At 44.5% G+C, this 15,986-nt stretch overlaps 1 protein-coding gene across 2 annotated transcripts in view; it reads right to left on the bottom strand.

The window, feature by feature from the left end:
- NARS2 (asparaginyl-tRNA synthetase 2, mitochondrial) overlaps positions 1 to 15,986 on the bottom strand; it is a 54,030-nt gene that overhangs the window by 20,044 nt on the left and 18,000 nt on the right. For both annotated transcript variants that reach the window (XM_074860413.1, XM_074860412.1), the window contains exons 6-7: positions 15,620 to 15,720; positions 1,859 to 1,991 (exon numbers count right to left, since the gene is read on the bottom strand). In XM_074860413.1, coding sequence (XP_074716514.1) covers positions 1,859 to 1,991; positions 15,620 to 15,720 — 234 coding nt within the window. The remainder of the gene's footprint in view (positions 1 to 1,858; positions 1,992 to 15,619; positions 15,721 to 15,986) is intronic.

Here is a 15,986-nt window from a genome sequence, read left to right as displayed (position 1 = left end):
GGGGCACAGAGACTCCCAATGGGTCAGTCCACACAGCCCAGTGCCATCCAGACATCCAAGATGCAGAAGCAGCACACACAAGAGACAGAGTAGGTCTGCTCTGCTGTCAGGCCATACTGACTCAGCAGACTGTATATGATCCAGGCTGAAGAAACCACCACCTGGATGTTATTTTATAAATCTGTAGCCAGTGCCTCAGGACTTTTTCTTTTTAAGGCTATTTCTTCAATAGCTTTCCAAGGAGCTTATCTGATATGTGACAGCGTGTGGATGTTTACTCACATGTCCTGCTGGGCATAAGCTGGCTTATGCTGAGACTAGTAAAATGCATAAGCATCCATCATGTGGTTAAACTGCAACCAAGAGGTCAATCCTGAAAAATCAAAAGCTAGCTGACTAAGGATTTCTTTCAGTCTTCTGCTAAAGCCACAGTAAAGAGTGTATGCCAGGAACTGTTGTTTCTACTTGAGATTTCAGTGCAGGATTCGAGCAGCTCTTTACAGAGCACACCAAGGAACATATTGCATAAATACTGCTCAGACTCACTAGAGAGATGCTGAAGATTTTGAAAGGGAGAGTGCCACTTTCATTACAGAATCACAGAATCGTCTAGGTTGGAAAAGACCTTGAAGATCATCTAGTCCAACCATCAACCCAACATTAACAGTTCCCAACTACACCATATCCCTCAGCGCTATGTCAACCCTACTCTTAAACCCCTCCAGGGGTGGGGACTCCACCCCTGCCCTGGGCAGCCCATTCCAATGCCTAACAATCCATTCTGTAAAGAAATACTTCCTAATATCTAGTCTAAACCTTCCCTGGTGCAACTTGAGGCAATTACCTCTTGTCCTATCGCTTATTACTTGGTTAAAGAGACTCATCCCCAGTTCTCTGCAACCTCCTTTCAGGTAGCTGTAGAGGGCAATGAGGTCTCCCCTCAGCCTCCTCTTCTCCAGACTAAACAACCCCAGTTCCCTCAGCCACTCCTCGTACGACATGTGCTCCAGACCCTGCACCAGCTCTGTTGCCCTTCTCTGGACACGCTCGAGTCATTCAATGTCCTTTTTGTAGTGAGGGGCCCAAAACTGAACACAGTAATCGAGGTGTGGCCTCACCAGTGCCGAGTAAGATCCCTTCCCTGTCCCTGCTGGCCACGCTATTGCTGATGCAAGCCAGGATGCCATTGGCCTTCTTGGCCACCTGGGCACACTGCTGGTTCCTGTTCAGCCGGCTGTCAATCAACACTCACTCCCATTGGTAGCTCCATCTCTCCCATTGGCAGCTTTCCAGTCACTCCTCCCCAAGCCTGTAGCACTGCTGGGGGTTGTTGTGGCCCAAGTGCAGCACCCGGCATTTGGCCTTAGTGAAACTCCTCCAGTTGGCCTCAGCCCATCACTCCAGCCTGTCCAGATCTCTCTGCAGAGCCTCCCTACCCTTGAGCAGATCAACACTCCCACCCAACTTGGTGTCATCTGCAAACTTACTGAGGGTGCACTCGATCCCCTCATCTAGATCACCAATAAAGATGTTAAACAGGAGTGGCCCCAAAACCGAGCCCTGGGGGACACCACACAAGCACCAGTCAAGCACATTTACACATTTCCTGGCAATACAGAAACTGTGCAGCCTCCCATTCAGATGAGGGCTGTGTTTGCACTTATATCTTCCCTTCCAATGCCCTCTGTGTCTTCACTTCTGCTGAGAAAACCCTGATCCTTGGGAAGACCCTGCGCAACCCCTATCCGGCTCTCACGGGGCAAGAGGAACTGCAATCTCAGTTGAGGGCAGGGAGCACAGCTCAGTGAGGAGGTAGAAGCTCTGGCACCAGTCCCGCATGGACATTTGGAGTGCCCACCTGCATGATGTCTTGGAGGCTTTCAGTAAAGGACAGCTCAGCCTCCACCATGTAGAACTCCGCCAGGTGCCGGCGACTCTGTGAGTTTTCCGCTCGAAATGTTGGGCCGAAGGTGAACACATGGGTAAAAGCCCTGCAAGGTGACAAGAAACAGGTAGATCAGGCCTGGCACACAAGTGAGTCTCTTAAAGTGCCCACTATTCTCCCAGGATCTAGAAGTACTTCATTTCATCTTTGACCAGTTTAACAGCGCTGCTGGGTACTCTGCTGTTACATTCCTTCATCCAGGCCTGGAGAGAGGTTATTCACACCTCTCCATGACTCAGGGAGATTCCACAAACCCTATTCAGCTTTCACTCAACACCATTCATGCTCAAGATGCTTTTTGGAGCTGTGTGGGAATAAAAAATGACATTCTGCAGAAACAGATGACTGGAAAAGCACCTGGACATCGCACCAGTCAGGCTTCCCTTGTCCACGTCCCTTCGCGTTTGTTTGGCTGCAAGGTTTGACCTTTATGGGTGCTGTGACACCCCAGAGCTCAACAGAGCGGAGAGGGACCTGTTGCTAAAGTTGCTGGGCTGGTGTAAGCCCCGAGAGGTGGCTGGTGAAGCCTGGCAGGATGGATGTACAGTGTATGGCTTGCAGTCCCCCTCTAGTGGCAAGACCAAAGTTTATTGCCGAAAGAGCCTTCGACATAAAGAACTGGGATCCTTCCACACAGTTAAAAATGGTTCAGCTGAAAGGGGTCCCTACTGCAGAGAACACATCTGGGATATCATTTTATGCAACCAATACACTTCCTATTTCGAAGCTATTCCTCCAGCAACCTCCTGGGGAGTCTATTTAAACACATCCTCTCTTGTTCTGCAGTCACGTCCTGCTGCGTTACACGGGACACAAAAGCCTTCTTGATTCTCCACTTCCTTCACAAGAAGCCTTCCTATCAAACAGCAACACACCTGTAAAGTTTTATTTTTCTGTGGGGAAGCTGCAGTCCAAGTAATACCTTTTACGCTGTGGGCTATGAGCACTTGGGCTCCTGGACATCCTCAAGCCAGTGAGAGCTTCCCGAACAGATGCCGTGACAGCTGTGTTTCCTCTAGTGCTGCATGGGAAGCAAACCATGATGGGGAGAGAGCGAGCTGCTTCAGAAAAAACATGGCCTGGGCAGCTGCTATCTTTGGTACATCTTTCATTTGACATTATTTTTAGCTGTAGACAGTGTGTAGGAGAGAAAGAACCTGATCAGTGGAAATTAAGCACAGTTTGACACTCATGCAGGGATGTGCGCTAATTGCTGCGGTTGGCATTTGACTTGCATTTTGCTCTGCCAGCTTTCAACTTAAAGAGGATGTACGCTGAAGTTTCTGTACAGGCTAATTTTGTTAAACTGAAGTTTAAATAAACAACACTACAAAACCCAGCATTTTTCCTTTGCCCCTTATGGAGGCATCTGCACTGCAAATGAAGGAACACACACATTCTGCTTTACTCATCTGTTCCCTCATGTCACATGATGGTTAAAGGTTATGATCCAAAGAAACAGCACTTTCTTCTTCCTTGAGTTTCTAATAGTAAACACACCAGAAGAAAGTTTCAGGTCAAGACTCTGAATATGTAGCCCGCCTGTAGGTTTCTTTTCCCCACTGGCTCTGCTTTCCCTGCTCCAACAAACACGCTTTCTGTCCCTACTTTGCTCTCATACCTTCACTCCCATACATGACCACAGCATCTATGATGCTAACCAGATTTTGCAGCAAACATCTTTCCTCAAGCATCATTTTCACCATGCCTCTTTTCTCCTTGCTGCCTTTCTCGCTTGCTGCAATGTTACTGTAAACTTCTGCTGTCACTTGATCATCCTTCTTCAAACTGCCCTTTCCTAAAACGTCTATAAAACCTCAGCAGTATTTAGATAAGTGATGTACCAAGACTATTACTCACTGCACAGGTCAGTATTATCTCACCAGTTCCTGTGCTCCCCCATCTGTAGCCATCTGTTGTCTTGGGTTATACAGAAATGCATGTTCTTCCTCATAAGGCCTTTTTGTTTTGTGTTTTGTTTTTTTTTCCACAGCACCTGGCACAACAAGGTCTTGGATCCAAAGCTTAAGAGCCTCAACTGCTATAGCAATACAAACAACAAATATAAAACAGTGAGTCACTAAGCCAAAATTTTTCAATGTTTAAAGCAGAACTGGTCAAAAACTTTTGCTTGCCAGGCCATGGACTTGGGCCTGCAATGAGAAACAGAAGACCCAGGTTCTTGTGCTACCTATGCCCACGTTTCAGGCTTTTGCTAAACTATTTCAATTTGGGGCTCTTCAGTTAAAGAATTTTCCCTAAATGAGTTTAGTCACAAGTTGAGATTGTGACTGGGCCAGGACTGGACACAAGACAAAAATATTTTGAAAAGCTTGCAATTGCTGAGGTACCCACTCAGGTTTGCTCAGTTTGATGTGCAGGTCTCTAATTTCTCGCTGACAATAAGTCCTCAGAGTAACACTTAAAACTAAAGCGTGATACCAGCTGGCTAGCAGGAGATCCTGCCCCACAGGGCAACAGTCCGGCTTCAGTGAGAGCCACATTCCTCAGTGGCTGTCCAGGCACAGGCACCAACACTTCAGTTACTGTAGGTAGTGGTGGCAGATGACAGTCTCCAGCAATGCAGGCTACTATGAGCACTTTGAACTGTATTTATTTCCTACTGAATAGCAGCCCAAGTGTGACAACTAGTTACTTATCTACCAAGGGGCTTACTGGCTGCAAGACACCTAGAAATAAAAAAACACCCAACCCTTATTGCTCTGAGTTGTCAATCATGGCCAAACACTTCACAGTCACAGATCAATTTTGTGCTGCCATCTCTGTGCCCAAGACAGAGCTTTTGGGAAGAAGTGCAGAACAACTCCCACAGGAACAGATTTCAGTCTTTTCTCAGCTCTAGGCATCCTGCTGGGACGAATCTTACCTAACTTGTACACTGAGCACCATCTACGTTTACAAAATGAACCACTAGCACTACAGCTTCATGGACTACCCCAAGGTGCTCAACAACAGCAGGGTAAAGGCTTTGTGACAGCCTGTAGAGAGCCTAACATCACCGGTGTAGGGCTGAATTTGCCTGCCTGCCCCTTGGAAGAAGGAAAAAAACCCCAAAACCTAAACCCACATCTGCAGGGAGGGGAGGAATCATTCATTTCTCAGGCTAACTGTAAAGGGAAAGGATAGATACAAATAACTGTGAGAACTTCACCACAATCCTGGGACCCTGGCAAAGGGAAACTCGCCAGATGTCATGCTGGCAAAGTGATCAAAGGAGCACAGTAAATGCAAGTCATCTGGTAATGGCAATCCAGCACTGACCAGAGGCCTGGACTTAACAGAGAAACACATCTAAAAATACATATAGTCACTGTTGTCAACTCCAAGCATGAACAACTATTATCCAGACATTCATATACTGTTTACTGTGCTCTGCCATTAAAGACATTAAACAAATGCACACTACACAAATCCGACCTTTACTTGTACTTCATCTGCTATTAAAAAAACATATGTGTGATTTGGTACACTGCTGTATCACACTGAGCATGTATAGATATATTAGAAAAGAGGGCTGGGAGCTGACTCCGCTCCAATTTCATGGTACCAAGGGCAAAACTGGTCATTTTGTTCTGTGTGCATTCAGCACCTAGCACAATGGAGCCTCAGTCCAGGGCTGTGACTCCTATGCTCTACGATGCAAATAATCAATCATTTAACATTCCCAGACCTCTGCAAGACTTCCAGCATTTAAAAATAACTTGAAAATTCTGGCTAAGTATCCAAAAGCGCCTAGGTCACTTGGGGTTGTGGGCACTCAAGAGTCTTTCAAAAAAATCAGTAGTGCTAATTCCTCATCTCTAACAAAAGCACACACACAGGAGGTAAAAAAAAAAGCAAACCCAATAATCTGTCGAGCCCCTTTCCTTACCCATTACAGGCAGAGCAGTAATGTCTGTAACACTGTCCTTGTACGTGCTACCGAAGAACACAAGAGAGGCTTTGAAATGAGTCCCTTTACAGTCAGCTTCACCCAGATCAGAGCTCCGGACAGCAAGCCCAAGTGCATTTGTGCAGATCACAGGCACTGCCGGGGTCGACACCAGAAGAAGGCACAGAGCCGCTTAATTAATTGCTCCCTTTCTGGGACTGTATTTCACTCTGCCCAGTTCTCTGGGAAAATCTGAGAGCTTAATGTGGAGGCCAAGAAAATACCCACAGCACTCCCTCTGACACACTGAAACACTGCAAAAGCCAGGGCCCTATCCTGCAAAGCGCCAAGCTTGCTTGTCCCAGCCCAGAGAAGGGCTTAGCCACTTTCTAGGTACAGGCTCACAAGAGTCCCTTTGGACACAGACAGCAGAGCTTGGATGTGTTGCTGGAGCACAGCCATCCTCCACACAGACCATCACTTGGTGGAGGCTCATTCCTGCACAGGCTGCATTTGTGATCTCCACCCTACAAACACCCAGGAAGGGAAAAACTTTCGCCTTTTCACCCTTATTTTACATGCTACTAAAATCCTCTTCAGAAGCAGCTACCTCTCCCCCTTCGAGAGCTTTATGCCACGCAGAATAAAAGCTCATTTCATTTGAACTCGACAATTCATTACTGAGGCAGTGATAGAAACCAATAGAGAAGTATAAAGTATCTGTGCCCAAAGCTGCTTAAAATCACCCTTTTAATTGAACTCACACAATGTTTGTAGGCCTGAGCATCTCTGCTTTACTGTCAATTTTTACACTGCAGTCCAAATAAAGTTAATTGTGCTGATGGTTCCCAAGCCAGTAATGGATTGTGCTCCTTTTCTGAGCCAGGACTCCAACGCTGCTACCGGGGTAATAAAGACTTATTTGTGCTGTCGAACCAAGGGGCTATAACTCTGAGCAAGGCTATAAATCAAGAAGATGCAATCCCTGTACAATCAGTTTACAGCCTATGCCAAGGTCACACCACACAGTAGTGACACAGCTGGAGGCAGAAGCTGGTTGTTGTGACTCAGGGCTAAGCACTAAACCACACCAGTACACACAGCTGTTCATTGTACAGTGTCCTTGTTCCCACCCCAAAATACTACAGGTGTCTGCACAAACACACACACAGTGACTACTCCGATAAGGTCTGCAGTGAAGAGTAAGCTGAAAGGTGATTTGTGCTAAATCTTACCTTTGGGCACGTTAAATGAACACAGCATGTGACTCTTCAACACAGTATGTTCCCCTGCACCATCATCCACCAGCCACCCCTAAAATCCAGATTGCAAGAAAAATCTTCTTCTAACTCAAGGACAAAACATCATGTGATGTCAGCAGAGGAAGAAAGGAGAGGAAGGTGACTGTAAAGCCCAGGAGCTTAGCTTTGTCAGCCAACCTGTCCTTTCCCTTAGGAAGGGAAGAAATTATCAAAGTAAGCCATCTGATTTAATTCCACTCTGTTCCGGCATGACCATATTCATTTTGAGCATGGAGAACCTGTCTGCTCCATCGAAACAAGCAGATGACTTTGCTCAGCTGCCAGGAGACACCAACTGGCTGCAGTGCTTGACCCAAGCACGACTGGGATTGTTCAGGTGTGCTGACATTTGTACTTTGGAAGATGTTTTGGCCCAGCGCAAGAAACCACATGCATGCAGACACCCATTCAAACATACTGATCCAGTGCCTCCAGGGTCTAGTTTCTGGAGGAGCTGGAAACCCTGGGCTCCTTGTGATGCTAGTGAGGGTCGGATGTCCAGCAGTTTGGAGAAGAGGGAGAATATTTTACATCCTTGAGCTGGGTAGACTGCGTTAAAATAAAACCTCAGAGTTGGATGGACAGAAATGGTTGGGTTTTAACCTTAAAGTAAAAATAACACTCCCATTACTATTGTTTGGTGGTTTGGATTTTGCACAATGAAAATGCACATTTCTGCTGAAAAGGGGGCATGGGTAGGGCTGAATTTTACCCAGAAAAAAAGCAGAAAAAGGAGTTTTAAAAGATTCCTCCTAGAACATGCCACTTCTGTCTGCCCTCTGAGGAAGCTGCATCTTGACAAGGGCTTGTATAGCAGTACATGAGGCTTAAGCCTGGGCAGCAGAACCGGTGTGCTGAGTGCTAAGGTTTCAATTCATGCTGCAACGAGATGGGACTGTACTTCCTTTTGTAAGCAGCCAAAAATAAATACATAAATTAACAAAAAAAAAAAAGCTGTCTAAGTTCCCAGACAGGGACTGGGAAGTGCCAAACTTCCCCCCCAGCCAGTCATACTGAAGCAGCGCAGCATTTTCCCTCACTGCAAAGGGCAGAGTCCCACCATGCCCGCAAGGTCACGTGCACAGCAGCACCCTCCTGTCACACTCCAGGATCAGCTCTCCCTCTGCCATGTCCTCTGCTCTGGTTTCAGTGGCAAGAAGATGGGACAAGGATCCTCCCAGGTCTTGCTGGGATCAACCTCTGCTTGAAAATGATCCAGGCACACTTGAGTAATTAACAACAATGTGACTCATATACCCTAATTATTTGGCAAAGCACCCTGCATTTTGTTTATTAAACTTCACAGCACACCTAGACACTGTATTGTTAGTTTACAGATGGCAGGGGAATAGGGGAAAATCGAGACAAAGGAAACAAGAGTTACTCAGAGCCATACAATGTCTCCTGCTCCAGGCTCAAAGATCTCATCAGCCTGGGTCCTCCACCCTTTTATGTGACACTGCTCTACTTTATTCTCAGTGGAGTCTTGTTTTATCCTAGTTTTGATATTATTACTTCTAATTAAAGTCAGTAAAACAACCGATTAGCAATGATAACTCAAGCTGGGCTGATGAAAGCCACGAGAGTAGTTAAGCATTTATTCAAATAACCATTTCCCATGCCCTCGCAAACATAGATCTTCTGCAAATGAGTGATATAAAACGTTTCAAAGATTTAAACAAAACAAGGAGCAAAGATGTTTTGAAAAACTTAATCATTCCAGTGACTCCTACTCTAAGCCACAAAAATACATTACCAACATGGTGGGGGGGAGCAACTGGGTTAAATCATTTTCCTTTCAGAGTGGAAAAAACACATGTTCTCCAGAAACTGCATTATAATAGCTATGAAGAGGATTTATTTTTTTTTAAATCAACTTTTTGTTTTCAGATGGACACTGGTTCCATGAACTCTGCAAATATGAATCTCAGCAAGAAACTGCATTGGTGGGTTCATTACTGCACAAAGAGTGTCATGGTTCAGGTCATATTTCAAAGTCTGGGTGTAGCTATTTAAAATCTCCAAGGCCTCAAATTCTACAGTAACTAAACAAAGTAAATAACTGTACTAAAAAAAATTACTAAAAGCTATATTAAATGCAACATGTTCCAGCTAACTATGACATGTATCTATATCCATATTCTACTTCAGTGCAATGACAGCAAACCCTTGGAGAAATTCAGGGCACACACGCTATTGGATTTGCACACCTATTTTAAGGAAAGTTGTGGAAGCAAGTAAGGATGAAGCTGCCTGCCTTAATATCTCATACTGGAGCCAATTCTTGGGGCACAGAGGCTCCCTGAGAGCTGCAGCCTGAGCACAAGGCACATTCATGCTCTTGTAAGCTCTCAAGTTTGCCACAGCGTCATAAGCCACTGATGGTCAGCTGAGCTGCAGGAACAGACCGCCCGCGGGCTGCTAGCTTGCCTCAGTCATAAAATAAAACAAGTTTGCAGAAGCCACCATGAAAGTGGCTACTATGGCACTGGGAACATGAGGGCAGAGGGTTATAACAGCCCTATTGTAACTCACGAAGTCACAGTTTCTTAACCCCTTGCAGCCCTCATGGTTTTGTCTGGGCACACGTGTGAAGCTGAGCTGCGGGGCCCTACACAAACCTGGATGATGAGGTCTTCTGACACTGAGCCCACGGCACCTACAACTGCTTTGAATTGGGATGACACGACGTTCAGAGAACGAAAAGGGACCGTGCACTGGATTCAAGAGAGAAACATAATGGTTTATCTTAGCTTACTTGTAAAAGGAGGACCAAGAAATTCACCTAATGACACATTTCACCAGATGAGCGTAAAACCTGTTTTCTGTTGCTACCTGCACTTGATATTACACTCAGGAGATAAAATAAAGAGCACATAGTCCAAGACGCTGTTTGGACTGCACTCAGTCCTCCATGCATGGATCCCAGAGACGTGGCTGAACTGTAGCTGCTCTCAGCACACTCATCATGCTTCTTACAAGGGAATTACCTGCTTCCCCTCCCAAAAAAGTGGAGAGGGAGAAAGGACCAACAGCATATCCATGCAGACTGTAAAGCTCCAACCAGCTAATTGACCCCAGGTTCACTGTTGTACCTACGAAGTTCATGCAATTGGCCTCCCAGTAATACAAAGTCATTAACAATCCCCGCAGCAGTCATGAACCAGACTGAAGCATGTGGTAATTGATTAAAACCAGACATGTCATAGTTACTTTTTATAGCTCCAATTAAGTGTCAGCCTAATTAATGGAAGTTAGTGTGCTAATTATAAGAGTCTGCGTTGTGAGTCAGACTCAAACAAACATTGTGCAAGAAATGTCAGAGATTTTTTTCAGGCATCCAAGATAAATAATTACACTTATTTTTGTTACTTCTTAGCAACAGGAATGTTATACAACTGGACATCATTCCTGCAGCTGCATTCAAAAGTATTTAAAAATTGTACAGCAAATATTTGCTTGAAGACAATGCAATCTGTTTCATCATTAAGCAAGTCATTTTGGATCAAATTTTAAGGCTGCATTTGCCAGACTGCTGAAAACGAAGCCTCTTTTATGGGAAGCAGCCTCAAACACTCCTCTCTTCAGCTCTACAGTGCTTTCTTGAACACCAACCCAAAGAGACAGCTATCTCTCTCCATCTCTTCCATGCTTGGAAAAGCAGTGAAGTACCAGCACTTTAAAAGTGAAATCAGTGTGATCTCAGTATCTTCTGAAACCAACAGGAAATCCACTGCATTCAGCTCTCTGCAAACTCAGGCAGACACAGCCAAAATCATCTGGATGTCTAAGATTTTTTTTAGAGTCTCTCTGCAATGAGAAAAACCAGTTGCAGGACTGCAGAGAATATCTGGACTAGGCAGAACAGTAGCAAAATCCATGTTGGTTTAGAAATCAAGGGGTCGTGTTTGAGGAGAGAGGAGAGGGATTAATTATGTTTCAACTAAACTGAGTTTGATAGCTAGACATTAACAGGCAGATGTCAGTATAAAAGGTTGAGATTTTAAGTTAGGAAGAAAAACACAGGTCCTGGGAAGAGATGTTGAACTGAAAGTGAACTAGAGAGATAATTCACTGAGATGGTCTTGTGGACAAGATTGGTAGAAACGAAAATGAGAATGAAGCCAAGAATAAACTTAGAAGGACAGGATAATTCAGGCTGGAAGGGACCTCAGTAGGTCACTGGTCCAGTCTTCACTCAAAGCAGGGTCAGCGAGAAGGCCAGACCAGGCTGCTCAAGGCTTTATCTAGCTGGGTCTCAAAAACCTCTAAGGATGAAGAGTGCACAGTTTCTCTCAGCAATCTTTTCCAATGCTTGAGTGATCTCTTAATGATTTTATCCACTCAGAACTTCTCTTGTTTCAACTTATCCTGGTTGTCTCTTGTCCTCCTGTTGCTCACCATTGCAAGGAGTGGGTTTGTCTTCTGGATAACCTCCTTGCAGGTCCTAGAGGTTGCTATTAGGTTGCCCCTGATCCTTTTACTCATTTGCAAGGAACTTCAAGAGAACGTGAGATGAATGAGAGGAGAAACCTACTGAAAGCCTGGTAAGTGAAAAGAAACCGAGCTAGGGAGAGCAAGGAACGAGGTGATACCTTATTCTGTGATTTGGGGAGGGGATAGCCCCCAGAGCTTTTAGGAAGAGGAGTTTTAGCCAAGCTCATAACGCAAAAGGCAGAACAAACAGTGCCTGGGATGAAACGTGGCACAAGGAAAATCAATGCAAAAGAATGATGGAGCAGGTAGAACTTGTGGGAAGTGCAGATGGGTGAGAAGAAAAAAAAAAAAAAGAGTAAATACAGCCAGTGAGTTGTACTTCTTGGCTGTCTCCAGTATGCCTCTGAATCATCTTCAGCTGTCACAGACCCTCTGGCCTAGTTCAGGTCTCCAAAGGGGCCTTTATCCTCACCGGAGGATCATGGGGCAAGGAAATACCACAAGGACTTCACAGCAAACCAATGACCTTTAAAACCAGTTATCGGGGGACACACAGTCCTACAAATTTCTACCACATACATTGGTTACTGACTCATCTGAGATTGAGAAGACTAAAGAGGAGAGCTGTATTACTGAATGAAGACTTTTCTGGAGACCTTAAAGAGCCTATAGATTTACAGCAGCTGACAATGATTCAGACACCCTGAGCAGTCAACCTAAATGCTGTCACTGCAAAGATGAAGTACAATGAAATGAAAAGTTGTGCCAACTAGGCCGTCCGTGTCATATTGAGAGACAAGATGAACTTCTCTGACCTTGCCTTCAATAACAAGCATACACAGCACAGCAGACAATCGATAAATACAGGAACATGTCTCTCCCCACTTTTCCTCAAAGAAAAAGATTAAAAACCTCACAAATTATAAATGGCTCACTGCTCTCTCTTGTTATCGGGAATAGCACCAAGCAGCTGTGCCATAAAACGGAGCCCTGAGCCCCAGACAACATGCAGGCATGGGTACTCAGATGATACCCTCTGGGCTGCAGAGGAACTCTCAGCAAGGACAGCAGAAGACTTGGTTCCAGACACATCTGGTAAGTCTTTCCCATACCTCCCCTGCCCAGATTTTTCCAACCACAGTTTGGAGGTTGCTCATGAGCTCTGTAAAGCTAAAAGCTAACTCCAAACAGACATGACTGCCTAGCTGACTCCGTCCCCTACTACATAATCCCCATGGACAAATTCCTCCCTGCCTCTCATACCTATCCTGCTCCACCCCTGGTTTCTAATGTACTCTGCAGGATCTCTCTCTGTATTCCCACAGCAAGTCACAACAGGATGAGAGCCTGCATGGGGAAGGGTCACCCAAGCATTCCTACCTTTGTCTCCTCCCACAAATTCTCAGGGACCAGTTGTTCCTGAAAGCAGCAAGTCAACATTTTATTTAAGCTAAAGGGCATTTTTGAAGAATACTTCCTTTTCTGGGCATGAAAAATTTAGTCTGGCTAAAACAAAGGCTAAATTTCACAGGATCAAATCCAAAACACATAAATCTTTACTGTTTCGGCTGCTTTGTTTATTGGGAATATTGGAATATTTCCATTTTGGGGGAAGAAGGACTCCCACTTTTTACAACTCTGAAAGCATCATCACAACACATTCATTTGCCATGCAGCCCTGGTTACTATTATGCAAAGATCAGGTAGGAGTCCCATTCACAGAGTAAGACCCAACTTGATAACCACAGATAAAACCTCCACAGTATCTAGAGGGTTAATACTGTGATGCATCACTATGGTGCTTCTGCATCTACAAGAGCTTGATCTATTTTTGAAGACTGAAGGGATTCAACACCACTTGAGCTGTAGGCCTCAAAAACTTGCTGTACTTCAATAAAAGGAGCAGGTTCACTGAACAGCTATGCCCCATTATGAATAAACACAGCTTATCTAAATTTAGATGGCACTGGATCCATTTAAAATGACTGTAAGAACAACATGCTACTGTAAAATAGGAACATGAAGCTGTAATGTACTGCACGCTGAAGAGCATTGATTTTTTTACCCATCCTCAGAGAGCAAGGTGCACTTGAGAGATATCAATGGAAAAAATGTTTAGCAGACAGGTCTTGCATCTGCCCAGTTCAGCTTTCTGCTCCACCCCAGAGCAGGCTGTGTACTATTTAAAGAGAACAGACCAATGGAAGAGAGTGAGATTGTATTTCAAGTTAATCATTACAATCCACACTTTTTCTTCGGACTTATCTGATTTGTGGAATTACATCTTTCAATAAAGGTCACTACGCATGACGGTCAATTAAGTCTAACACGTACTAATGCCTGTCATCCCATCTTATTTCAGGGATGCAAAAACTCCATCACCCCTACAGTTAAACAGACCTCTTCCTCATTAAATTTCCCCAGCTAATGTCTAAGATGACGCATCAGCCTTTGGCTGCCAAGTGACCTGCGCTTCAGTCGCAGCAGCCAGGGCACCACATGAGAAACATCCTGTCCATCGAGAACCTTTAGCTTGAGTACTGCAGCAGACCACCACCGTCTAGGTGGTGTGAGCAGAGACTGTCTCAGAGAGAACAAGCCAAGCAGAAAACAGCTTTCTGAAGAAAGTTATACCTTTATTATTTATACACAGAACTTGCTCTTTGAACAATTCCACTGCAGCTATTTACTAGCAGCCCATTAAATTGTGCAACAGCAATTAAATAAAAAACATTGGCTCTCAAGATTGGATACGAGGCATGGACAGCAAATGCTAAGACTATTAGAAATACTCAGAACCTCCACATGAAAAGGCAGATCTTCCAAGTTCACATTTTCTAAAGCTAGGACTTTATCCCTCTCATCTTCAGGAGATTTCCAGTGGACAGTAACTAATCACTTTAAAAGCGATTTTAAAGTCACTATAAGTGCATGACAAATCCCCTTGGCAAGCGGCAAACAACTGCAGTGCTACCTGCCTGAGATCTGGTCTCCGAGAAGCTTTATCAGCCGTTCAGCTGGCAAGCAGTGATTTGGCTGAAGTACCATGTCTGAGGAGAAACCACATTGCAAGCACTCAGAAAACTGTGCCTTCAAATAAGGGACTCTGCTGATTTGACTCCATCTGTTTAATGTACTAATTTAGTTAATTTATTGGGAAAATTCAGTGTAGATGAGGACCAAACCCCCTAATCAAAGGGAACTTTGACAGACTGACACTTTCACCCCTAAAAATCTCAGTGAAATATTAACATTAAAAGCTTAAGGATAATTTGTTTTTAATCAAAGTCAGTTTTAACTATTTGACTGGGATCACTTTAGTGGCTAGAATGAACAAAGACCAGATTTCAGGAAGAAGTTTTTTATGATGAGAGTGGTGAAACACTGGCACAGGTTGCCCAGAGAGGTGGTAGATGCCCCATCCCTGGAAACATTCAAGATAGGCTGGACGGGGCTCTGAGCAACCTGATCTAGTGGAAGATGTCCTGGCTTTTGCAGGGGGGCTGGATTAGATGACCTCGGAAAGGTCCCTTTCAACCCAAACCATTCTGATTCTATTCTATGATAAAGCATCAAGTGTGAAAGAAATGAAACAGGAGAAATGAGAATTGGCAGAAGGAAGAATGAAGGAGACAGAAAAAGGAAGCTTGAGAAAAAATGAGAAGAGAGGAAAGGAATGTGATATCTAAAATGAAAAAGATTTTCTTGCTGAGACATGCCAGCTGTGAACAACAAAAAGTCATTTAAGGTATTAATTATTAGCAACATCCTACAGTCATTCCCATAATGATTAGGTCTCCATCCAATATTCCCAATCCATGGCAAGCAGGAGACTCCTAGTATTTAAAACTAGTTCATAGACCAGAATTTAAAAGCAGTCTAATTTTCCCCTGCCTAGTCTGGTCTCTCGCATCATCATCCAGCCACTGCTGCTCAGTTAGTTTCTGGCACACACGTGGCAGATATCTAGTGGATACCAAGGGGGCAAAATTACTGACCAAGAAGATCCCACAGATCAAGACAAAAACTCCTCATTTTGCTCACCCTGACATCACTTCCAAATGGAGTTGGCCAGAAACTGTCAAGAAGGCAGGCACATTGAAGAAATGGGTCTTTTCTGCAGATTCCCTTGCCTCATTTGATGTCTGTAAGTCAAAAAATGAGCAAGAAGTCAGACTATCGGTGTTTGCATAAAAAGCACAGCTCCCAGCTTATTCTCCCTTTTTTCTCTTAAGAAATTCCAAGAGATTCAACCGAAACACTGCCAAGATGGACTCCAACAGTGTGGTAAGTCATAACACAATGCTCCCCATCTTTGCTCTGACTGCTAACAGGCTCCAAAACCTATTCAAGCAAAACACATTAAGAAAAAAACCCACAACATAAAGCATTCTTGGGGACTTCCCTTTCT

Source organism: Strix uralensis, chromosome 2 (genome assembly GCF_047716275.1).
Source record: "Strix uralensis isolate ZFMK-TIS-50842 chromosome 2, bStrUra1, whole genome shotgun sequence".
In the NCBI taxonomy this organism is placed as follows: Eukaryota; Metazoa; Chordata; class Aves; order Strigiformes; family Strigidae; genus Strix; species Strix uralensis.
The sequence above is the reverse complement of the archived record's forward strand: the minus strand, read 5'-3'. Positions and strand labels throughout refer to the sequence as shown.